The sequence below is a fragment of the Doryrhamphus excisus genome, chromosome 15, assembly GCF_030265055.1.
Source record: "Doryrhamphus excisus isolate RoL2022-K1 chromosome 15, RoL_Dexc_1.0, whole genome shotgun sequence".
NCBI lineage: Eukaryota > Metazoa > Chordata > Actinopteri > Syngnathiformes > Syngnathidae > Doryrhamphus > Doryrhamphus excisus.
The window spans coordinates 5,543,749-5,571,055 of record NC_080480.1 but is presented as its reverse complement, the minus strand read 5'-3'; the positions used below and the strand labels follow the sequence as shown (position 1 = coordinate 5,571,055).

Here is a 27,307-nt window from a genome sequence, read left to right as displayed (position 1 = left end):
AAAGGGGGTGGTTTTAGTTGAGTGGGGGGGTGGTGTTGGTGGTGGGGGGGTATGCTCTTGAGTCTCAAGTCAGCCAACCAGCTCCCCTGGTGGAAGAAGACGCACCATCACGGAGACGCGAGTGGGAGGCGCAAACTGCACGGAGCTGCACGCCGCCTCTCTATAACCAGCAGCTCACACTCTCTCCCACTCCACTCTTCTCTCTCACTCCAACCTCTCCTCTTCCACTCCACTCCACTCCACGGACACTCAGCAAGCTCTGGATGCCTCCATGCATGGACAACTTTTTCACTTCTTTTCCCAGGATCTTCTCCACTGGATTATAACTTTTTAGAGACACATTTACAAAAAAAAATTATATTTTTTTGCGTGTACGTGGGTTTGTGTGACAAGTGCACTTCCCGTCTGCCTTGCTGGGATTGTCCCACTTTGAGGAGTTATGCTGAGCCGCTTCCCTGCAGAGGAGTAACAGGAGTTTTTGCAAGCTTAAACTGGAAGCAGAACCACCACCAGTTACTGGTTTCTCTCCCTGAGGGGATGGTTGAGGGTCCTCGGGGGCCAGGAGCGACTTTGGGGCTCCTCCACGACTGCTTCGTCTCGTTTGGGGTTCAAACCAAATTAAAAGGGAGATGAGAGCCACAATTTGTTACTTCCTGCTGTGGACGTCCTACATGCTTCTGGCCACCGCTGAGGTAAAAAAAAAAAAAAAAAAGTGAATTATCTGAATTTTATTGCCAAGTCACACTTGTGATTTATTCCTGTGGGAGAGTGGGGGGGTCAAAAAGCAGAATTTGGGGGTGCATTGGCAAGCTAACAACACGCTGGGTTATTTTTGGCTTTTGTTGCCTAATTTGTTTGTAGCCTGAGCCAAGCGGGCAAACGTTTGCGTTGGTTGGGCCCAACGCCTTCATGGGAACCGGTAAAAATAGCCCCCCCTTGTCGCCCCCGCACAGCCCAGAGTGGAGAGGCACCAGCATGTGCAGGAGCGCAACAAGTGCAAAAAGTACATCAGCAAAGTGCGCACATGTTGCGCGCTGCTGCCGCTGCGTAGCGTAAACTGTCATAAACTCCTCGGTTACTGGTGCATAAGGCGCTTTTGCACGCTTTCAATAAACACTTCTTTGCGCTTAATTGAAGACATTGTGCACAATGTGTTTGGCGCAGTTGGCGCAGTTGCTGTAAAAATAGTTGCAACGCGCCTCCGTGCTTGTTGAAACAAGAGTTTATTAGCAGCCAACAACATTTGCACTAAAACATCACTAACCGCCCCCCCCCTCTCTCTTTTTTTTGCACCCCTCCTCACCCCCCTCCTCCTCATCCTCATCTTCATCGTGAAGGAAGTGCAGTTTCCACAGGAGCTGATAGACAGACTGGCCCACAGTGAAATCCACAGCATCAGCGACCTCCAGCGGCTACTGGATATTGAGTCCGTAGGTAAATTCTGCCTCAAGATACCTCCTTTTTCAAGTATTTATATATATACTGCATATATTATTATTTATATATAACTCACTGTATGGGTCATTTTACCAAGTCAGATCAAGAAGGGAAAATTGCTTTAAAAAAAAAAATCCAGCTAATGAAATTTCGTGCCACATGGCCGAAATTCACAGCATTTCCATGTAAGCATATCATAGCAGGTTCCCTTATGCCATCCCATACACATATGCCCCCTAGTGGCTACTATGAGCAGCATACATTATGGCATCGCCATCATTCAGTTTCAATACGTTTCAATTCTTAAAAATCGTTAGGATGCCGAATAAATGAGCATGATCACCATTGTTCCGTCAGATATGCGATTAAAAAAATCCATTAAGTGGTGTTCAAGTACTGGTGTTGGATTTTCAGCTCATTTCTCATGTTAAAGTCTACGCTTGTCAACAAACTAGCGCTAGTATGAATGGTGGTTTCTCAGCATTCACGCAACAAATATGTTCAGTGCAAAAACTTGCGCTAATGTGAATGGTGATCTCTCAGCATTCACACAACAAATACGTTCAGTGCACAAACTAGCGCTAGTATGAATGGTGGTCTCTCAGCATTCACACAACAAATACGTTCAGTGCACAAACTAGCGCTAGTATGAATGGTGGTCTCTCAGCATTCACACAACAAATACGTTCAGTGCACAAACTAGCGCTAGCGTGAATGGTGGTCTCTCAGCATTCGCACAACAAATATGTTCAGTGCACAAACTTGCGCTAATGTGAATGGTGGTCTCTCAGCAGTCACACAACAAATATGTTCAGTGCACAAAGTAGCGCTAGTATAAATGGTGGTCTCTCGGCATTCACACAACAAATACGTTCAGTGCACAAACTAGGGCTAGTATGAATGGTGGTCTCTCAGCATTCACACAATAAATGTGTTCAGTGCACAAACTAGCGCTAGTATGAATGGTGGTCTCTCAGCATTCACGCAACAAATATGTTCAGTGCACAAACTAGCGCTAGTGTGAATGGTGGTCTCTCAGCATTCACACAACAAATATGTTCAGTGCATAAACTAGCGCTAGTATGAATGGTGATCTCTCAGCATTCACACAACAAATATGTTCAGTGCACAAACTTGTGCTAATGTGAATGGTGATCTCTCAGCATTCACACAACAAACATGTATAGTGCATAAACTAGCGCTGGTATGAATGTTGGTCTCTCAGCAGTCACACAACAAATATGTTCAGTGCACAAAGTAACGCTAGTATGAATGATAGTCTCTCAGCATGCACGCAAATCTTTGCAGAATTCACACAATAAATATTTAGCATGCATATCATATCCTTAACATGCACACTGATATTTTTGGTGTTAGCATTCACACAATATTTATTTTTGGCGTGCGATAAGATGAGCATCGGCACCGTAATTACTGTATTCCTGGTGTTAGTGTGAATGTTTGTCTCTCAGCATTCCCACCGGACTTGAACATTGCATAGTTGTGAGGCAGCGTAGTGAAGCGGTGTTGTTGCTTTGGCACACACACACCCTTCATGCTCTCCTGGAATCAAGTGCACAGGGCATCTCCACGGTAACGCCACTGGACAGGAAATAACTGTGCACCCAGGGAACTCTTGGAGACGGCACACAGCCGTGTCATGCGTGATGAAACAATCACCATCAACACGACCATGTATGTTTTGGGGGGTTTCCTTCAGGAATATCATGTTAGCTTCTGTTACTGCGCTAACTTTGATTCATATTCCGTAAACAGGGAGAGAAAATCCAAATGATTCATTTCACGCCTGCACCCCACAACGGTGGCCGCGGCTTTCTAATGTATGCATGGAGAACCCGGAATAGACCCCCTAAAGGGGGCTCTAGCATGAGAAGAAGTGTTTATAATTGAATTAACATGTCTGGCTTCAAACGGAGGAATGTCTCTCAGGGTAACAGTAGTAGGCTGATTATTATTACGAGGACATAAATCTGTCTGAGGGCCAGCTCGGCAGCCCTGGCAAGCCCATTAAAAGATTTTTGACGCCAGCCTGAGGGGTATTTTCAGAGCTTTTGTTGCAAATGTCCGAGACTTTTCAAAGCTGCACGTTGGTCGGAGTGTACATGCGAAGCAGGCCGGAGCTGCAATCTATTTTGGGGATGTGGGAGATGTGACAAAAAGTGTGACAGAAATAATGTGGGAACTGTCGCTGGTAGAATGACTTCCATGAATCAGCCTCTTAAAGATGTTTGGATTATTGGCAAAGGCCTCCAAAAATATGGGGGGGGGGGGCACTCATGGATGCTGGCTGGAGTTTTGGTTTTTGGCTTCCGTAGAGGACACGGAAAGACAAGGGATCGGTTGTTGTTGGTAGAGATGGGACTTGGTATTCCTGCTAAAAAATGAGCTAGTTATTGTTGTGCAACCAACCTTTCTGACCCTGGAAAGATATGAAAACTACATTTCAGTACATCGTCACCTCTGTCAGATACAAGCTTTAATAACAGTTCCAAGCAGCGCTTAAAATAACAAATTAAACTAACCACGACACGCACATGCATGCAATGTAGATGTGTCCTATAATTACTGTAATGAAGTTACCCCGCCTGTTATTGAATCATAGTCACCTTTCACGTAATATAAACAAACAAAGACGAATAATCTACGGTAAAACTGCATCATCAAGTGAGGAGGTCTGAATTGCTTCAAGGCGTATTGATCCACCCACATTTTAATCAGAGGTGTGGCGGCATAGCCAAATAAATCCACAGAAATGGAACATTATGGTGGCTCAAAGTCCCCTTTTTTGTACAAAATAGACTTTTCAATTGATCTTGTGTCCATTCATCGAGTAATCAGTCAGACCCTGGACCAGGGGGCGTCAAAGGGGCTAGGGGGCCACATCACAGTTTTGCCTGAAATTGCCGAAATCGTGGTGGGTGCTGGAGCCTATCCCAGCTGTCTTGGTAATGGTAATAGTAATGGTTTTATTTCATTTGAACATGCATCAGATTACAATTGAATGCATCCCATAATCATAATCACAGTTCCACATGTCCAAAAGGAGTAGGAAGAAGCAAAGCTTATTAAATCCTACCCCTCCATCTGATACTTTTACAATCATTAACTGTTACATTTGTTCACTTCCTGCTTTCCATAACACAGTTTACTTTTACAATCAGTAACTGTTTCATTTGTTCACTTCCTGCTTTCCATAATATAGTTTAAGTTTTTTTTTTTTTTTTAATAATGTACCTCATACTTCGGTATCTGTCTTGATAAGCAGAAAATTATTGGTATCAGTTTGAAAAAAAAGCAACTAAAAATGATTAATCAAATACCAAAATAGTTAATTAATTGGATATTCAATCAATAATCGATTAATCAATGAATTGTTGCGGCTTGGGAGTCTCTTTATGAGCACTAAATTTGGGGGAAAAAATTATTTCACTTGTTTGCAGGTTTTTCATGGATGAAAAAATATCCTTCTTACTTGTGGACATGATACCAACTCTAAAAAAAAACAAAAACAAAAATGCTTTGCTACACATCTTTAAATAATAAAAATAAAAATAAAAATAAAAATAAAAATAAAAATAAAAATAAAAATAAAAATAAAAATAAAAATAAAAATAAAAATAAAAATAAAAATAAAAATAAAAATAAAAATAAAAATAAAAATAAAAATAAAAATAAAAATAAAAATTCTATCCATCTATCTATCCATCAGTGAGCATGGTGTTAGCATCATAGCTCACATCGCTAAGCTAGCATTACCCCACTCTAGTTAACAGAGTGATTAACAAGTCGTAAAAAGTCTTTTCTGTCTCAGCGTTTGCTAACATGTTTCCGCTACTTCCATTCCGCCATCGACTGTTTCCCCTGCAAGCCTGCTGACAATCTGATGGACAAATATTCTCCCTTGGAAAAAAAAAAAAACCCCAAAAAAAAAAAGCCAACAGAGATCTCTTTCTGCGCTGCTGAAAAATGGACTACACGGTTTATAAAAGGACGTCTTTATGTTCTCCCTCCGCTGGTGCCGTGGCTCTGACACAAAGTGTCCCTCCTCCTGACAGGAGGCGAGCGAGCGGAGGCACCCTGGGAGCTTTTGGCCGGTGACCCGTGGTGTTTAAAAGGTTGTTAGGAAGGAAAATCATGCGGCTAAATGACAAGCAGAGCGTGTGAGCGCATATGCCGAGTATAAGACGCTTTCCTCTCTGTGGATCGGCGTCACTTTCCACAGACAATGAATGTGGTGTATTAACGCAGGAAATCCCTTCAAGTGGGATTTGGTGGTGAGAGCACAAAAGGCGTTGGATGAGAGCCACATATCTGGCCTGTGGCGATGCTTTTGTTGTGCGGGTGTACGCTATAGGTCGGAACACGCATGAGGAGTTTATGTAGCGCCGGGAGTTTACATGAAGCCAGCAGGTGTGAGCGCCGGACTCCACCCACTGCGCAAACATTCAGACTCTGCTCTTTTCGGGAAAGGCCGGGGTTGACTTTATTATTTTATTACCAGTCTGCTGTAATATTCAGGGTGGAGACCAAAACAAGCTTTATCAGATGGGTGCAAGCAAGAGAGAGAGAGAAATAGCTGAGCCGAGAAAAACATGTAGTTCATAGTAGCCTGAAGTCATCACAAAGGTAAACATTTAGGGCGAAATGAGAGACACGACAGCGTTAATTAAGCGCACGGTTAATGGTGACCGAGTACCCGCCTGCTCGTTTTGCTGAGTCGCTGGGAAGGTTCAGCCAAACGACGACAAAGTGTTCACTTCAGCGAACCTTTTCAGGAAGTAGCGGTTAGCTTGTCTACCCTCAAACGACAAGTGTTGAAAAAAATACCAGGTATTTTTCCATGTGGATGGAAAAAGGTCTATGAAATAGCTATGTGAGCTATGATGCTAACACCATGCTCACTTGATGGATAGATGGCAGAGCTTTTATTTTTAAGACGTGTAGCGAAGCCTTTTTGTAGGAAGTAAGTAAGAAGGATATTTTTTCATCCATGAAAAACCTGCAAACAAGTGAAATACCCCTCCCCCCAAATTTTGTGCACATAAAGAGACTCCCAGGCCGCAACAATTCATTGATTAATCGATTATTGATTGAATATCCAATTAGTTAACTATTTTGGTATTTGATTAATCATTTTTAGTAGCTTTTTTTTCAAACTGATACCAATAATTTTCTGCTTATTAAGACAAATAACGGGATGCACGGTGGTCGAGTGGTTCGCGCGGAGACCAGGGTTCAATTCCACCCTCGGCCATCTCTGTGTGGAGTTTGCATGTTCTCCCTGTGCATGCATGGTTTTTCTCCGGGCACTCCGGTTTCCTCCCACATTCCAAAAACATGCTAGGTTAATTGTGGTTAACACGCAGGCCTCACAGCTAGGAGACCCGAGTTCAATTCCACCCTCCTGGGACTCCGGTTTCCTCCCACATTCCAAAAACATTTTTTAAAAAATCAGCAATTTTACAAAAATAATACTATTAAGAGGGTTGCATGGTAGTCGAGTGGTTAGCACGCAGGCCTCGCAGCTAGGAGACCCGAGTTCAATTCCACCCTCCTGGGACTCCGGTTCCCTCCCACATTCCATAAACATAAAAAAAAAAATCTGCAATTTTACAAAATTAATAGCTGCACGGTGGGCGAGTGGTTAGCACACAGGCCTCACAGCTAGGAGACCCAAGTTCAATTCCACCCTCCTGGGACTCCGGTTTCCTCCCACATTCCAAAAACATGCTAGGTTAATTGGCGACTCCAAATTGTCCATAGGTATGAATGTGAGTGTGAATGGTTGTTTGTCTATATGTGCCCTGTGATTGGCTGGCCACCAGTCCAGGGTGTACAACGCCTCTTGCCCCAAGACAGCTGGGACGGCGGCCATGTTTTTTAACCGATTTTGCTCAAATTGTCCAACACATGTGTTTGTGTGTCCCCTAATGATGCGTACCCAATTTGGTGGTGATTCGGCTGAACCCCCCTTAAAGTGTACAGTATGTTGATCATTGTGAGTGTAAAAGTCTCTACTTCCCAGCAGTCTTGAATGCAACATAGAATTCCCATTCTGACAGTTTGGTACAAATAATAGTTTTTCTTTGCCATAATGCACTGGTCCAAAAAGAAGAACCTAAACAACTCGGATTGAGGGTCACCAGTTGGCCACTATTAACGTGACTGCCTTCTGTTTTGACGAGGTACGGGAAACGATGTTATCGAGAGGCCCAAGCATCACAAACACCACAACAACAACAACAACAACAACAACCATCACCATCCCAAGAACTACTCCCATCACCCTGGTCACTACAGCGACCTGAAGAGCTCGCAGCTACACAGCCGTCGCAAGAGGAGCATCGGTAAGGCTGCTTAGTAATACTACTGCTAATAGTAGCTAATAGTATTGCTCCAATGTGTACAACTTTTAGGATGGCTAAGCATTCTTCATTTGGTTAGAATCCACATTTCTAATGGTATAGAAATAGATACTTTCATCCGGATTGGATCCAAATGGGGTCTTTTACATGCATGTAAAAGGGAACTCAAATGTATTGAATATGTCACAAATAATAATCCGATCAGGTTATTGATTGTTTTTGCAGGCTCCTAATTCATTTTGTAGATTTGGATTCAATTCTATTCATATTGTATATGTTAATACAATAAAATTTGAAATATTCTAATTATAATAATTATATACATATATTTTTTAAATGTTATTTTATTTAAATAGTGGTTATATTATTTTATTATTATTATTATTATTATTATTATTATTATATATGTATGTATATTTAATATATTTTATTAAATTTTTATTTAAATTGTGGTTATATTATTTTATTATTTATTACAATTATTTGTAATTATATATTATATATATAATATATTATATATTATATGTATGTATATTAATTTATTTTATTTACATTTGGTTTATTTAACATTTATTATTTGTTTCATTATTATTTATTTAATAATTTGTTATTATTTATTTTATTATTATTTCAATTCTGTTTATTTTATTATTATTATGTTATCATGTTATTATTTTATAACATTATTATTATTTAATCTTTTATAATATTATTATTTACAACATCTATTTTTTTAATTTAAATGTTTATTATTTTTAGTATAAACTCCAAATACATATTAAATATTGTTTTACATTCATGTTACTTGTTTTTATGAATTTTTATTTTTTTGGACCGAAGTTGCATTACTGCAATTCAGTGATGCCGTGCACTTCATCTTCATAAGCGCGTTAATAACAGAAGCAGGTGAAACTTAGCACTCATTTCCAACTAAGCTAATATTTAGTGGCTTTTCCACGCCGCCTTAATGAAGCAGTACACGTAGCATTTATGCTTTCATGTGCTGGTGCGTGAGGATGCACTTTTGGATTGTCCGGAGGGCTTCCAAGATTCGAGACACGCGTCAGGAGAGGAATATGTCCTTGAGTGTGGAAATTCCAGACATTCAGGCTTCAAGTTGCAACTCGCCTGGTGTTCTGTCAGATTTCTTCATAAAATGCCATGCTCTATGATATCTGATCGTGGTGCGGAGAGTGCCATGGAGTGTGTGTGAGTGTGTGTGTGTGTATATTCCTGACGGCACAGTACTTGAAAGGAATATAGCGTTAGGTCATATTTCATTGACATGCTTTATAAGTGCATGGAGTATATGTTGGAAGTAGTCCAAATAGATCTTCAGATGTCTTTCCTTCACTTGAGCACGGGGGTTTTCAAAGTGTAGCAGCGTGAGCCTCGCCTGATTGGAAGACAGAGTACGGCTGGGGCTTCCCAGCTTTTTATCTTTTAAAAATATATTTTTTTACACTTTTCTGTTCGCTCTCTTATCATTCCTCAAAAAGATTTTCTGTTACCTTCCAGGGAAGGTCGGACTTTTTTGCAGCACATCTTGAAGGAACAATTTTACGCATCATCATCAATGTGCGACACAAACACACAAGTCTCGTTTTGTGCATTCTAAAGATATAAAAACAGCTAAAAAGAGACAGCTAATAATGCACAATAACACTACACCTAGCATCAATAACAAAAAGACAGCAACAGTGGCGGCAGCTCATTCCGTTAGCGGCCTAAGGCATTGTGAGCGGAATTAGTCGCTAACCGGCTAGTAGCTAGCTACTGTGGTGTGTCGAGGTGTCACTACACCAGTAATGTAGTTCTTGGGTGTAAAAATGTTGCTGTAGCTTGGCTAATATGTAGCTTGCATAATGGAAATGGAGCCTTGTTGCTGCTTTTTGGAGGCTTTATGGGTGCGCCCCCATTATGTGCATTTTTAGCAGCTTCTTTTTTAGCTGTTTTTGTATCTTTAGAATATTCAGGACGTGTGTTCATGTCTCACATGTTCATACTGTTACAAATTTATTATCATAAAATTTCAATTTTTAAATATGACTTCTTTTTCCATTTCTGCTCAGGTTTTTTTTATTTCAACTATTTTATTTATATGTTCATATGTATTCATATATATTTTATTTATAATTTTATAATTTTATAATTTTATAATTTTATAATTTTATAATTTTATAATTTTATAATTTTATAATTTATAATTTTATAATTTTATAATTTTGACTATTTTTGTAATATAACCTTTTCCATGCCCCAAATTCATTGTTTTGTATAATATTACAGCTTTAAATAGCATCTTTCTTCAGTATTTCAACTGTATGCTACTAAAATGATATTATTAATCCTCATAATATTGCGATTTTTAGTCCATAAGGTGTACCGGATAAGCATTAGAGGTGTTTTGTGAATAGCGATGTTGGGCGTGATCGGAGGTGAGCGAGTGAGTCAGGGAATAATAGCTGCAGCAAAGGAATGCAACAAGCAGCTGGGAGTGAATGCGCACATTACAGCACGATATCAGCACGATATCAGCACGATATCAGCATGATATCAGCATGATATCAGCATGATATCAGCATGATATCAGCATACACTGGGACTATTTCATAGCCAAGGCTCAATTGACTCAATTAGCTCCGCCCTCTCACCTTCCCCGCAGTCGAGGAGGCGGTCCCGGCGGTGTGCAAGACGCGAACGGTGATCTACGAGATCCCCAGGAGCCAGGTGGATCCCACGTCGGCAAACTTCCTGATATGGCCGCCCTGTGTGGAGGTGAAGCGCTGCACGGGTTGCTGCAACACCAGCAACATGCGCTGCCAGCCGTCCCGCAAGCACCACCGCACCGTTAAGGTAAACACACTCTCACATTCATCCACTTCCTGTTGTCCTCGTCATTGTATATGCTGCGACAATTTCGCTCTCAGGAGGTAAGTAAATGACCACATACCGAGTGGTCGGCGGCGTCGGCGGCGTCGACGGCAGTAACACCCCGCCACCCCTCCCCCGGTCCCCATACGTCTTCCATTACAGCCGCTTTCACTACTTCATCACTCAGTCCTGCGCTTGGACACGGGCCAGTGTGCCAAAGCTAGGGCCGTAGGAAAGGGGGTGGGGGTTGTCGGCACTTGTCAGTCAGGGCGGGGTGGGCGGCCCCGTAGGGGTGCTCCAAATAGATACAAGACCACCCGTGTGAAAAATGTCTGCCGTTTGACCCGGTTTCTTTGGTACACAATGGGGAAAATGAACTGTCCATCCATCCATCCATGTTCTCTCACTCACTCGGGGTCCAGGTCATGGGGGCGGCATTCTCAGTAGGGAAGCCCAGACTTCCCGACCACCTCTTCTAGTTCCACCTCGGAGACATGATACCTCGGTTCTGCCCACAGGGAGGTGTCTGGGAGAAAATGAATGTTTTTGCAACAACATGTTCTGAACTCCTGTTTCCATCCATCTTCTACCGCTTATCTGAGGTAGGGTCATGGGGGCAGCAGCTTAAGCAGGCAAGCCCAGACTTCCCAGACTCCCCGGCCCCTTCATCCAGCTCCTGTTGGTGGGTTCCTGATGATCGGAGTCCACTGGGCTGGTGCCAGTTCGCACCAATGCTATTTGCTGTGGCGCCTAGTGTCCCCAATAAGGTGCCTAGTGGCATGCAGTTGCTCAAAGTGGCTCATGGTGGCCCGTTACGGCGGCAAAAATTGAGTTTGGCGGCAAGAAAATTCTAAAATGTTTAAAATTTTCGTCACGCCACTTGCATCAAGCAATCAGCGCGAAGTGTTGGCTAAGTGGAAAACAAAATGTAAACAAACAATCCGCCGGAATGTAATGGCACGCGCCAAGATTCGCTTTGAGTCCACTGGGTCGGTGCCCAGTACAACAAAGTACATCAAAGAGTCTCACACAAAATAAAACTAAAATAAAGTAAAATTATTCAAACAACATGCATGCTAGGTTAATTGGCGACTCCAAATTGTCCATAGGTATGAATGTGAATGGTTGTTTGTGTATATGTGCCCTGTGATTGGCTGGCGACCAGTCCAGGGTGTACATTGCCTCTCGCCTGAAGACAGCTGGGATAGACTCCAGCACCCCCGCGACCCTTGTGAGGGAAAGCGGTAGAAAATGAATGAATGCCCAGCGAACATTAATTCGGCGGCACTACGCGCCAATCACATAATTTTTGGCGCAAACTGGCACCAACTGGCGCCGGCCCAGTGGACTCCTAGCCTTGGTCACTCGCTTGTACTCGCCATCTTGTCCTTTTGATCACTGCATCGAATGTGGCGAAGCTTTCAATTTAGCAGATCTACGTTCCTACCTACGATCTAAAATGTCTACATGGATTCCAAATGCCCATCCATGTTCTTGAGTATGTCCAGTTCTTGTTGGAAGGCCCTGTGATAAAAGAGGGAGGGACTCCAAAAGGGGGGGTTGCAGTTCCCAGAAGTTTCTTTTGGTCGCTACAAACACGTCCTCCTGCTCAGCATCAGGAAGTCAAAGGCCCGTTCTATTTACACATCGCTCTTGGTGGAGGTATGGCAGCTATGGGCTCTGTTTTTGGGAGACAACTGTGGGATAAACAGGACCGACGGGGTCCAGAGTCTGGACTCGATTGTCTCGTCTGAGTTGGAAAGAGACAACTCTGTCCTCGAGTCTGTGCATGGGTTCATTGGGCGCGACCTAGACGCGACCTGATCCGGTCTCATCAGGTTTTTTTTTATGGGCAGAAATGCTGAGTCACATTGAAGCAAGACCAGCTGTCTGCGTCCAAACCCGTCTGTCTCTCTGGGAGTGAGCGTGTGGTCAATGGGACCTCTGTCTGCCGCCACCGAGACAAGGACCGAGACTCGACTCAGACCGGAATGCCGCGATTCTTGGGAAAAACTAGCACACTCCAGGATGGGCCGACGGGGTCCATCCACAGGAGACAGTGACTGTGTTCGAAACCGCATACTTACTACTACATAGTACTTCCATGCCCATACTAGCCACACTCCATACTGCATACCCAATCCATCAGACAGTATGCAGTATTTACACAACAGCGTACTACATGATAACCCAAAATGCATTGCGATCCTACCCGAGCCGAAATTGAAAACTCTTTAAATTCATTACTTTATTGAATTTTTTTTTTTAATCAAACGAGAAATTGGCCATTTAGATCCCGAGTATGCCATTAATGTATCCAAATACCAACTGTTTACAATTTAGTTTGGACAAATTCGGCTAAATTTAAGCTAGCTGAAGTGAGCAACGCAATTTCTACCGCTTATCCTCACGATTGTCGCAGGGGGTGCTGGAGCCTATCCCAGCTGTCTTCGGGCGAGAGGCGGGGTACACCCTGGGCTGGTGGCCAGCCAATCACAGGACACATATAGTCAAACAACCATTCACACTCACATTCATACCTATGGACAATTTGGAGTCGTTAATTAACCTAGCATGTTTTTGGAATGTGGGAGGAAACCGGAGTACCCGGAGAAAACCCAGAGATGGCCATGGGTGGAATTGAACTCGGGTGTCCTAGCTGTGAGGCTTGCACGCTAACCACTCATTCACCGTGAAGCCTGGTTTAAGTTACATTCATTCATTCATTCTTCGGGCGAGAGGCGGGGTACACCCTGGTGGCCAGCCAATCACAGGGCACATATAGTCAAACAACCATTCACACTCACATTCATACCTATGGACAATTTGGAGTCGCCAATTAACCTAGCATGTTTTTGGAATATAGGAGGAAACCGGAGTACCCGGATTGAACTCGGGTCTCCTATCTGTGTGGTCTGCACACTAACCACTCATCCACCGTGCAGCCTTCTGATTATTTATTTATTACACAAAATAAAACACCCCCTTACTTTTCTCATACAAAAAAACCCATAGTGATAAATCACTGCTTTTACTTTGAAAACAAGAAGCGAACCAACCGCGGTTTGGTCCATTCTGCTGCTCAGTGTTGAACGTTTTTTGGGGTTTTTTTCCGCGGTGACGTCACGATGCATTGCATCCTGGGTAATTTGAGTGTGAGTAGTAAGCTGATGATACGTACTCAACATTTCTAGCGAATGCAGTATGCATCCAGGAACTTCTCGCATACTACCAGTGTAGACACACAAAGAGTTAGTATGAGTAGTAGGTAAGTGTGCGGTTTCGAACACAGCCATTGTCTTTTCTATTCATTTCCTGTCTCTCCTCTCAGCGTTTGGGCGCCAATAGATGGACTTCATTCATTTACATTTCCCCAAATGCGCCTCATTTATAACTAATACATCTAGCTAAAATACGTCCAGCATCATGGATGCTCTTCTGGCCCCAAACAGGTGCTTTCAGGACAGGACGGACCGAGTCAAGTACGAGTGTGTGTGTGTGTGTGTGTGTGTCGACATTCTTTCACACATTGTGTGCTTGTGTGTGCACGTATGAATCACAACGCCTCTCTTTGCTCTCCCGACGGGTAAACACGCCACGACACGGGTGGAAGAATGGGTGTCACTCATCCTATACGCACGCCTCTGAAGCCATTCAGCGTTTGTTTACCGTGTACGCCGAGCAATGAAGCAATTACAATTCATGGGTGGACATGCTAAAATCTCGAATCGCGAGAGGTGAGGTGGTTCGGGCATCTCGTCCTGGCGAGGTTGCTCCACCTGTTCCGACCTGGATAAACGGACCAAGATGTCCTTGAATGAACCGTAACGCATCAAACTGAGTCTTATAGTACTTATGTATTTCCTACGGCGGCACAGCGGTCTAGTGGTTAGCACGCATACCTCACAGCTAGGAGACCAGAGTTCAATTCCACCCTCGGCCATCTCTGTGTGGAGTTTGCATGTTCTCCCCGTGCATGCGTGGGTTTTCTCCGGGTACTCCGGTTTCCTCCCACATTCCAAAAATATGCTAGGTTAATTGGCCACTCCAAATTGTCCATAGGTATGAATGTGAGTGTGAATGGTTGTTTGTCTATATGTGCCCTGTGATTGGCTGGCGACCAGTCCAGGGTGTACTCCACCTCTTGCCCTGAAGACAGCTGGGATAGGCTCCAGCACCCCGGACCATGGTGAGGCTAAGCGGTAGAAAATGAATTAATTAATGAATTTAACTTAAACCAGGCTGCACAGCAGGCAAGTGGTTAGGCCTCACAGCCAGATGACCCGAGTTCAATTCCACCCTCGACCATCTGTGGGTTTTCTCCGGGTATTCCGGTTTCCTCCCACATTCCGAAAACATGCTAGGTTAATTGGCGACTCCAAATTGTCCATAGGTATGAATGTGAGTGTGAATGGTTGTCTATATGTGCCCTGTGATTGGCTGGCGACCAGTCCAGGGTGTACCCCGCCTCTCGCCCAAAGACAGCTGGGATAGGCTCCAGCACCCCCCGCGACCCTCGTGAGGAAAAGCGGTAGAATGAATGAATGAATGAATGAATGTATTTCCTCCTGATTTCCACACTGAATGATGCGAGTGGGCTCAACCTTTAACCGTATAAGGAAGCTCCATCAAATCATGATGGTATATTTTGGCAACAAGTCACTTTGGTTGGCCCCCGTCTTCAAGTATTTGGCAGAGGTTGGAAGGGGTCATCGGCTCACATCTGTGTAAACCAAAGAAGGAGATTGTTTCCGTGTGTGTGTGTGTGTGTGTAAGAGAGAGAGACACGGTGCGCCGCTTCATGCTAGGCTACATAAACTCCCCCACCGCAGCGTAGCGACAAGGTCGTTTGTGCGCGAAGGAAGACGGGCCGCAGAGTAATGAAGTGTTGATGGCTGCCGGATCAAAGCGAAGGGCGGATGTAGTCACGGTGCTAACCCCCCCACCCACCCCCCCGCATCCTAACACACTGACTGTTACCTCGGCGACAGCGGGTCAGATGTTGAGCCTGGTGGTAAAAAAGTGATGATTTATGAAGCATCACGTGATTGTTTGCTACTCCCGTTTGAAAAGGAGCATGGAGGCCGGGCGGGTCATGGGAGCATCTCGACCGGGTCAGAAGTCGGAGCGTTTGGCTACTAGCACACAGGCTGGACCACATCACGGGAAAAAGTTGCATTTTTATCGTTTTTTTTTTTTTTTATACCCCCCCCCACTTCTTCTTCTTCTCTGTCCTGCCTTTCACTCTTCCCCTCTGACTTCATCCTCCCCTCCCTCCTCCACTACTGGAGTCTGATTGTCTGTTATATGAAATCACTCCCTCCTTCCTCACCCTTTCCACAAGTCTTTTGGCCTCACCTCGGCGACCTTCTCTTTGTAATGTAATGGCATTGTTCTGTGGAGGATCATGAAGGAGCCTTTAAAGACGTGATTCAGGTCTTCTTTGATATTTGATATCACACCTTCTGCTGCCCTTAGATGTTCCACATCTGGCCATCCATGATATATGGAGGAAAGCGATGCCACGCAAGGCATGGCAGAGGTGATAAAATGCTCCTCTTTCGAGATGATAACCCCATCCAAACGTCAGCTGGAGTGCACACGTTATGACGGGTTGACAATGAGCCCCCCCCGCTCTGTAGATCATAATTTTTCTTTAAAAACCCAGCAGAAATAGAAAAAATCCAACAATAAAGTCAAAATATAAAGACATTAATTCATTTTCTACCACTTATCCTCACAAGGTTCACAGGGGGTGCTGGAGCCTATCCCACCCTGGACTGGTGGCCAGCCAATCACACGGCACATATAGACAAACAACCATTCACACTCACATTCATACCTATGGACAATTTGGAGTCGCCAATTAACCTAGCATGTTTTTGGAATGTGGGAGGAAATTGGAGTACCCGGAGAAAACCCAGAGATGGCCAAGGGTGGAATTGAACTCGGGACTCCTCGCTGTGAGGTCTGCGTGCTTACCACTTTTCCGCTGTGCAGCCTGGTTTAAGTTAAATTCATTCATTCAATCATTTTCTACCGCTTATCTTCACCATGGTCGGGGGTGCTGGACTCTATCCCAGCTGTCTTCAGGGCAAGAGGTGGGGTACACCCTGGACTGGTTGCCAGCCAATCACAGGGTACATATAGACAAACAACCATTCACACTCACATTCATACCTATGGACAATTTGGAGTCGTTAATTAACCTAGCATGTTTTTGGAATGTGGGAGGAAACCGGAGTACCCGGAGAAAACCCAGAGATGGCAGTGGGTGGAATTGAACTCGGGTCTCCTAGCTGTGAGGCTTGTGCGCTAACCACTCATACACAGTGCAGCCAATACAAAGCTAAAAAGTCAATTTTATGAGATTGAAGTCATAATATTAAATGTAATTTTTGAAAAAAAAAATTCTAATATTCAACTTTTTCTTTGGGGAAATATTATGGGAATAAAGTCAATTTACGAGAAGTCTAAAAATATATCTCTTTTTAGAAAACTAAAAAATAGCACAGCAGTCATTTGACAAGAATTAAGTCAAAAAAAGTTGTTTTCATATGAGGAAAAATAACGTCATTGTAGTAGTGGTGAAGTGTACACGTCATGACGGGTTGACGACAAGGGCAGCAGCAGGTTGCCCCCCCCCCTCCATCCTCGCTAGATCATCTCGCATTTCTTCCTTGTTCAATCTCCAAAGTTGAGAGAGAGCTCCTTTGTGTTGAGGAAGTTTTGGCTTCTCCCGCCACTTAGGAGTTTTTCTTCTCGCGGGGGGACAAGCTCTTATTGTCTCGCTGGCCTAATTTCCTCCCCGACGGATGAGTCGCCGCCCCGCCCTCGCCGCTTTCCATCCCTCCATTCTCCAAACAAACACACACTTTTATTTATTTGCGCTCTGTTTTTTTTTTTTTTTTGTCCCCATTCCAAGTCATCATGGCCGGCGGTGCACATCCACATCCTAGTTGTGTGTTTTCCTTGGAAGGCGGGAGTAAAACTTTCCCCTCCGTCATGCTCTCATCAGCGCTCAGGGAATTCCCAATTAAAGCCGACCAAGACAATCAGCTTCACACAGAGGGTTCTTTGGTGGGAGAGGTGGGGGGTGGGGGGGCGGCCTGGGATAAACCAATGGGGGTGCACTTCCCAGAGCCCCTTGCATCACCCCAACCCCGTGGATCGGATATCATCCCTCAAGCCACTCAAGGGACTCTTTCTCAGGGCCCCGGCTTTCTTGGGAGTGCTTTGATTGATACACAAAAGAATGTAGTCAAAAAAATGTGTATAAAATATATATATATTTTTTTAATAATAATATTAAATAAAAATATAATATATAAAATATATTTTATATATTATTATATTTGATTTTTATTTTATATATTTTATATTTATATTTATTGTATACTTATATATTTTATATTTATTATATATTTATATTTTATTATTATGTTTTAAAAAATGTATTTATTTATTTATGAATACAAGAAGAAAGTTGAAATTGTTGGAAAAATTAAAAAAAAAATGTAGAAAAACATTTTTAGAGGAATAAAGCGAAAAAAGTATTATTATAAAGGACAAAGTCACAATTTTGTCAAATTTTAAATAAAAAAGTAATAATACGAGGAACAAAAAGGTGTCATTTTTGAAAAATTGGGTTGAGGAAAAAATTATAATATTATGGGAATAAAGTCAAAATATTATGAGAAGTTCAATTATGAAAATTAAACATTACAAATATGGAAAAGAAGATAATTTATGTAATTAAATTGTATCAATAACATACGTGTTTACCTCCAATGGATGTAAACATATAAGTAAGTAAGCATATCTCCATGCGTTGCTTTACAAAATATAAAAGGTAGTGTACTTCCCAGAGCCCCCCTCGCCCCCAACCCCGTGGATCGGATATCACCCCACAAGCCACTCAAGGGACTCTTTCTCAGGGCCCCGACTTTCTTGGGAGCGGTTTGATTTATACAAAAAGAAAGAGTGTAGGGGCCCCCTCGGCGTAGCATGGGGGTCTCTCTCTGATGTATGTTTTATGTGGGAAGTCATTGACTCCTCGCCGGATAAGAAGCCTTTGTACGCGGGTGACGAAGTGGTTGGCGGTGAGGTTGAAAATAAATCTGCTTCGGAAAGTAGGCAGCTTCCCTGTTAACACCTTTCTAACACACACACACACACTATGGGAGAGTGTTGACAAAGTAGGCAGAGCCAGAGGTTGTTTGAGCAGTATTGTTGTGCACACTAATATGAATGGGGGCCTCTTGAAGTGTTTTTCACCTTAGAGTGGGAAGGACAACGATATGAGGGGCCTCTCAATGGGGGCGGACGGAGGGGGGCAGGTTTAGTACAGTTCGGTTGAGTTTGCGCTGAACTACTAGCCGAGATGGTTGACTTTGCTGTTGTATGTCGATCCCGTAACGTAGCAGTCAATATGCCAGTCCAGGGTGCACCTGGACCCGTGACCCGCGTACCCGTGACCCCAATGGGGACAAGCGGAGGCGGGTTTAGTACAGTTCGGTTGAGTTTGCGCTGAACTACTAGCCGATGGTTGACTTTGCTGTCCTATGTCGATCCCGAAACGTAGCAGTCAATATGCCAGTCCAGGGTGCACCTGGACCCGTGACCCGCGTACCCGTGACCCCAATGGGGACAAGCGGAGGGGGGTTTAGTACAGTTCGGTTGAGTTTGTGCTGAACTACTAGCCGAGATGGTTGACTTTGCTGTCGTATGTCGATCCCGAAACGTAGCAGTCAATATGCCAGTCCAGAGTGTACCTGGACCCGTGACCCGCGTACCCGTGACCCCAATGGGGACAAGCGGAGGGGGGTTTAGTACAGTTTGGTTGAACTTGTGCTGAACTACTAGCCGATGGTTGACTTTGCTGTCCTATGTCGATCCCGAAACATAGCGGCCAATATGCCAGTCCAGGGTATACCTCGTTGGGATAGGCTCGAGCATACCCGTGACCCCAATGGGGACAAGCAGCATAGAAAACTAATGAATGACTGAATCCAGGTCAGCGTTCACAAGAGTTCCACTTGGTTCTTTTATTCAGGAGCACAGACCTCAACTAGAGGAATTCCTGCAGTGAACACGTTTTCGTTCATTCGGCGGTCTGTGGCGTGTAAACGAGGCGATAGCGTCCTCATGTCTCGTCCGCAACAAGTTCTTGGTAGCATCGCTATCAGTCCATATTTGCGTCCATTCGATGCTGTACATGATCACAGCCAAGTGCCTACACCCGTTTCTTAAAATAACCCCCTTCCCGCCTTCGCACACTCGCTTCTTGTCCGATCAGGGACCCCCTTCCACCCCGGCCATGTCAGGGTCCCACAATGGTAAAACACCATTGCCGACCCAGCCGCCATTGTGCTCTATTTGCTCGCCGCATACCTCCTCCGCTTGCTTGCTCACCCCTCTTCTTCCTCCTCCTTTCATGGAACTACACAGCCGGAAAGGTTGAACTTTCTATTGTAGCCACGGCAGCCTTTTTGTTTTGCATCCCTGGCGTGAGGGACACGGTGCTGCGTGAGCGTCAACACCGCGCTTTGTTTTAGCAGACAGGCTCGGTATGTTCAATTGTCTGCATGACTAATTCACCACCGGGCTCTGGGCCATCACAGGATACACAAATATCTCATGTCTCAACAACCAGACTGTATCACCAGAGACCAATGGCTGGCTCATATCCTCTACCGTGTAGTGAACCCCCCCTCGCACTATAAACCCCAGGACACTACAGTAGCTGCCTTTGGTGCTTAAGATCAGACAGAGAGCAGAAAAGCATGTAGCCATCTCGCTCTGATGGTACCAACATAACCTTGATCTCATATCGGGAAGCTAAGGTTGCAGTCATTGAATTATTGCTTAGAATTCCTGCTGATTTTCTGTTTGACGGATTGGAGACTGTCCTTTTGATTCAGATTCCTGTAGTAAATGATGATGAGTTTTTCTCTTTCCGAATGGAATCATTCCGAATGACCTTTCCGAAAGCAATGGTATACATGGAAAGGAATATTCCAATTGCGTGTCTACATGCGCCGCTATAATCAACCAGAATAGTCAATGGGGCATGCTCAGTAAAGCGTAAACAACAACATCACATGATACCGACTTCCTCGAGTTTTTCTTTCACTTGTTGGAATAACTCCGTATTGCCAGTTTTTCCTTCGTCCAGTTTTGGAATTTAATTTGAATCAAACAAAAACTTTCCGCAGCATTCCAGTGCCGATTGCTCGCCTCCATTTTTTTTAAAATCAAAGAACGTTTAATAAAACTGGACTTGTGAATGGCGTATAGAAGGGTTTAGATTCTGTTCCACAGATGGCGCTAATGCACACGAAATCTGCTTGCCAACCGCCAATAAAGAACAGAAGAAGAAAAACACCACGAAGAAGAACGCAGTCTGACAACTTTCCGATTGAGTGGTTACAAGATACCTCAATCGGATTGGGGAAAGGAATATTCCACCCCTGTGAATCCCATTATATATTCATTCGGATTGGCACTTTTCTTTCGGAATGAGATGTATACAAAGGCTACATTCTTTCCGTTTGAGCAAATAACCCGGATAGAATTGGAATATTTGAGTCCATGTAAACGTGGCTAGTGAACCTCAGTCCAATCAGAAGCAGGCCCTGCGGTCCAACAGTGACCACGGTTCTCAAATGAATGTACCGCAGATTCCTACAGACACACTCCAATCATGGAGTTCCAATTGACCTCCAGCATTAATGATCGGAATGACCCGGAAGTGGATGTGGAGCTTACCAATTGTACATTTCCATATCGAGAGTAACAAGTAATCACAGTCTTCCCTTGACTTTGATGCTAAGCTCATCCGTGTTGTGCTTGTAGATGCTGAGAACAATGTTAACGTTAGCGCCTGCTAACCTCGTCTCTCTCTGCTCCTTCCTGCAGGTGGCCAAGGTGGAGTACGTCAAGAGGAGGCCCAAGCTCAAAGAGGTCTTTGTACGGTTAGAAGACCACCTGGAGTGCGTGTGCACGTCGCAGCATCACGTCGTGGAGCACTCCGATGCAGAAACCGGTACGTCTGGGTGTCGACCGACCTTAATTTGGGCGATTTCTTTGGTCCGCTTGAACTGAAAACCAGTTCGCTTTCCCCCTTGGTGCGGATATGGGAATGCCTGGATGTGGTTTATCGTGAATTGCGGTACTATTTGACTGGAAATGACGTCACTGCAGTAAGACCTTTGACTGAGCGCCAGATTCTGGTGGGGGACGAGGCCTGGGATGATCGATTAATCACACATGTAAATTAACTCAATAATTTTGCCATTATTGGTTTCAACACTGTGAGGCCCGGGTAGCACACAGGCCTCACAGCTAGGGGACCCGAGTTCAATTCCACCCTTGGCCATTTCTGGGTTTTCTCCGGGTACTCCGGTTTCCTCCCACATTCCAAAAACATGCTAGGTTAATCGCCGAGTCCAAATTGTCCGTAGGTATGAATGTGAGTGTGAATGGTTGTTTGTCTATTTGTGCCCTGTGATTGGCTGGCAACCAGTCGAGGGTGTACCCCGCCTCTCGCCCCAAGACAGCTGGGATAGGCTCCAGCACCCCCGCAACCCTCGTGAGAATAAGCGGAAGAAAATGAATGAATGGTTTCAGCACAGGTCGAGTGGTTAGCACGCAGGCCTCACAGCTAGGAGACCCCAGTTCAATTCCACCCTCGGCCATCTCTGGGTTTACTCCTGGTACTCCGGTTTCCTCCCACATTCCAAAAACATGCTAGGTTAATTGGCCACTCCAAATTGTCCATAGGTATGAATGTGAGTGTGGATGGTTGTTTGTCTATATGTGCCCTGTGATTGGCTGGCCACCAGTCCAGGGTGTACCCTGCCTCTCGCCCCGAAGACAGCTGGGATAGGCTCCAGCAACCCCCGCAACCCTCATGAGGATAAGCGGTAGAAAATTAATGAATGAATGAATACAGTCTCTGTCTCAGTAGGTGGAGGCGGGGCCGCTTGCATACACAAAGAGTGTAACATAGTAAAAATTATAGTAGTGGATTGCGATAAATTCTAAATAAAGAAAATAAAATCCAGGAGGGGACTCCTGGACTTAAAGCACCCTAACTGAGTCTCCTGATTTAAAAAAAAAAACAAACACAAAGTCCTACCCTCTTCCCCCCGCCATCCTCATCCATCCTCGTCCTTGTCTGTCTTTCTCACACTTTTGCACCTGCTGAACTTTTGTCCTCTAACTGCTCCCGAGCAGACTGACACACCTGTCAGGTGGCAAACGTGTTTCCAAAGTGTAAAGAGCTGCTTAAAGATGTGTGTTAAGGGAGAGGATGTCCAAAGGCTGCCTGGCATGACAGCCAAGCAGCGCTTCTCTCCCTTGGAGCAGATATAATGTGTGCTGATAAGGCATGTCAAGTATTTATTAGTCTCTGCTTCTGTCCCAGGGCTCTTTCTTTCAATTTTTTTTTGGGTTTTTTTTACCCCCCACCCCCTACTGAACCCTCCCTTGACTTTGTGTTTTCAGGCCAGCGTAGGTCTAAAGGTAAAAAAAGGAAACCTAAAAAGCTACACAAGGATTTATTGGCGACATAATAAAGTCGAACCTGTTACGTCCCCCCCCCTCCCTCCCCACACATCCTCCTCGTCCTCCTCCTCCCTCTCAAAGCTGGGAAGGGGAAAAGGTAGGCGTCGTTCCGCCTTGCCAAACAGGGGGCGCCAGCGTGCGCCACCCAAATCACTGCTGTAAAAGCCACCAATCACGTCAGGCCTAGGAGAGCTGCTGCTGCTGCTGCATGCTGTGATTTGCGAGGCATGCATGCACGCTTTGTGTGTCACTATGCCTAATTGTTGTCTTTTTAGGACAAAAAACACCTCCGTCACGTTACATGATTGCCACCTTTTTCTATTAATTTTACACAAATTTGCACAAATTATACAAATATAAGACATACAGTGGACCCTCAGATCTCCCTCGAAAAATTGGACTTTCTCAAAACTCCGAGGGTGCACTGTTCCATCATTCGTTAAGATGCATGCACAAATGAATGTGAATAATTACAAGTACGGTAATCCCTCGTTTATAGAAAAAAGCACAGAAAACGCTTCCAAATATGCTTTTTTAACATGATTAGAGCCCTCTAGACATGAAATAACACCCCTATAGTCTACTTTACACTCTTATTACCTAATATAGTCAAAGAGAAATAAGACATAATATAGACTCAGATATGTTACATTGGGAAAAGTTCACTTCCTTTACTGTAGCTATTGCCTCATTACTGTAACATAACTGACACAGCCACGTTTACATGGACCCAAATATTCCAATTCCATTCGGAAAGAATGTAACCTTTGTATACACCTCATTCCGAAAAGAAAAGTGCCAATCCGAATGAATATATAATCGGATTCACAGGAGTGGAATATTCCTTTCCCCAATCCGATTGAGGTATCTTGTAACTGCTCAATCGCAAAGTTGTCAGGGTGCGTTCTTCTTCGTGGTGTTTTTCTTTGGCAAGCAGCTTTCGTGTGCATTAGCGCCATCTGTGGAACAGAATCTAAACCCTTCTATACGCCATGAATACATATCTACATAAAACATGTGACAGGCTTAATTATAAAATATTAGCAAGATTGAACTTTATCTTTTCCTGTTCCCGGGTGCGTTCTTTCAGCAAATGCTGAGATATGACGTAACACGCAGTTCGAGACGTTCTTCGATTTAAAAACATGGAGGCTAGAAATCGGCACTGGACTGCTGCGGAAAGTTTGTTTTTGATTCAAACTAAATTTCAAGACTCGATGAAGGAAAAACTGGCAATACGGAGTTATTCCAACAAGTGAAAGAAAAACTCGAGGAAGTCGGTATCACGTGATGTTGGTGTTTACGCTTTACTGTGTATGCCCCATTGACTATTCTGGTTGATTATAGCGGCGCATGTAGAAACGCGATTGGAATATTCCTTTCCATGTAGTATACCATTGCTTTCGGAAATGTCATTCGGAAAGATAAAAACTCATGTAAACGTGGCTACTGACACCTAGTGTAGAATGCTACATATCACCATTACATCCTTGAATGGAAAAAATCATTTAGACAAAAAAAAATATGCATAAAGATGGATATTTTTGGACTAATAAACCACACCCGCGATAACGTGAAGCAGCATTACGAGGGATTACTGTACTCCTGGTGTCCATATAGAATGCATTGTTCTGGTGTGCTAATATCTAACCCTTCTCTGTTTTCCCTTCTAGTGGACGTGAGGTGAGACCGATGCAGAAAAAAAAAAAAAAAGGACGTCAGCGTGGGCGGGACTTCCTCCATTCACCGCCACACTTCTTTGCTTCAAAGAACTTTTCCCTAAAGACAAGACTGATGAAAATAAACAAGACAAATGATGCCAAAGGTGCTTAAAAAAAAACTATCCATTGACTGATAAGAGGAAGAGGAGGGGGGGATGATGACACCGTGGAGGCCAAAAGGGATTTTTTTTTTCTGTGTGGGACATTTGTTTGAACAAGACACACAAGAATACGATGAAAAGAAGCGGATGACCTCCAGCTGGGTGTGCCCTCGAAAGAAATGACTCTTGCAGGAAGGAGAACACCCCCCCCTCTCTCTTGTCCATGTACAGTTTTGCAAACTACAAACTATTTATACGCTTTCTTAAAAGTGAAAGAACTGAAAGGACATGTGGAGATCCCTGTTTTGTCATACTTGTTGTCCTATTATTATTATAATTATTATTATTATTATTACAGTGTATCAAGTTATGTGTATGGTTTGGATATTTGTGCGCCAAGGAGGAGACGTGCAGGAAGATGCTTTATTTTTGTTATGAAATATATTATACTTCCTTTTATTCAAGCAGGAATGTTTTTTTGTTGTCGTTGGTTATTGAATGTCTCTATTTAATCCATTTGGAAAAGATGCAAAAAAAAAAAAAAGGCAATGATTGTTGTGCATAATAAGTGCTCCTTAATGCATTTCACATACACAATATACTTTATCACTGTAACGCTGATAAGGATGATGCCCACCCAGTCTGCTGTAGCGACAACACACACACACACACACACACAGAAAGAGAACAAAGTCCACCTTAAAGAGTGAATGAATAAGCAGAGCAAATCGACAAGTGCATGAATGGGCTCCTTGTTTCCTCCTCACAAAGCCTTCCCACACACACACACTTTTCAAAAAGAGCCCAAATCTGATGGAACTAACTGATATTTTGTAAAAAGCAACAATGGCGCTCTTCCACCGTGAGTACAAACAAGCTAGTTTTACACTGGCAAGCATGAGCGAGTGACTGTAAACACAACAACAACAACAAGAAGAGAGCATGGGACTGTATCAGCCAGAGAGGAGACAAAGTCCACCTTGGGAATCAACCATCATTTCAATGGTGCTTTATTTATGTTGTCTCAGCACTGTTTGCTTTTTTTTTTAGCAATCACATCAGATAAAAATGTAAAAAAAAAATGCCTTAAGAATTTGTTGTTGTTTTTTTTTTTAAGAAAACAAAAAACTTTTCTAATTTGGATGAAGACAGCAATAATCATAATTTATATATTTATGTTCAACAATAAACATATTTCTGCTCATGAAACTTTCACAGAATATTGATGTGATCATTTGTTGTTTGGATGGGACTCGGGATACACCCATTAGGGTTTTGGTAATAGTTTTATTTATTTGAACATGCATCAGATTACAGTTGAATGCATCCCATAATGAGTTCACAGTTCCACATGTCCAAAAGGAGTAAGAGTAGTAGTAAATCCTACTTTTACAATCAGTAACTGTTACATTTGTTCACTTCCTACTTTCCATAATATAGTTTTTCTTTTTATTATTATTATTCATTCATTCATTTTCTACCACTTTTTTGTCACAAGGGTCGCGGGGGTGCTGGAGCCTATCCCAGCTGTCTTCGGGCGAGAGGCGGGGTACACCTTGGACTGGTGGCCAGCCAATCACAGGGCACATATAGACAAACAACCATTCACACTCACATTCATACCTATGGACAATTTGGAGTCGCCAATTAACCTAGCATGTTTTTGGAATGTGGGAGGAAACCGGAGTACCCGGAGAAAACCCACGCATGCACGGGGAGAACATGCAAACTCCACACAGAGATGGCCATGGGTGGAATTGAACCCTGGTCTTCTAGCTGTAAGGTGTGCGCGCTAACCACTCCAACGCCGTGCCGCCCTATTATTATTTTTTTTTTTTTTAATTTGTGGGATGTACCGAAGTACGAGGTGATATGACCATACAATGACATAATGGGTACCATAGTAACTGTCAATATAGTGATATTTATACAATACTATAGTGATATTGTACTATATATAGTGATATTCATTTTACATAAAATGAAGAGCATGCTAACTGGGACGGTCATTAACTGAGGTATCACAGTAATATTTTATTTGGAAAAGATTACTATGTTCTGTACTCCCTGAAATGTTGTTAGCAACATTAGCGGTAACGCACCGTCACATCTGCACCAAACCCCCTGTCGGGATTCATCCATCAACCCATTGTCTTTCACGTACCCGGGTCCAGGGTCTCAGTAGGGTATCCAAACTTCCCTGTTTCACTTCCATCAA

The 27,307-nt window shown here is 43.5% G+C and overlaps 1 protein-coding gene across 1 annotated transcript; it reads left to right on the top strand.

The window, feature by feature from the left end:
* Positions 1–102: 102 nt before the first annotated feature.
* Positions 103–26,309, top strand: pdgfab (platelet-derived growth factor alpha polypeptide b). Its single transcript, XM_058049783.1, has 6 exons — positions 103–692; positions 1,338–1,434; positions 7,644–7,805; positions 10,489–10,679; positions 21,618–21,744; positions 24,941–26,309. The coding sequence occupies exons 1-6, from the start codon at positions 630–632 to the stop codon at positions 24,952–24,954; spliced, it is 654 nt and encodes a 217-aa protein (XP_057905766.1). The 5' UTR covers positions 103–629; the 3' UTR covers positions 24,955–26,309.
* The last annotated feature ends 998 nt before the right edge of the window (positions 26,310–27,307 follow it).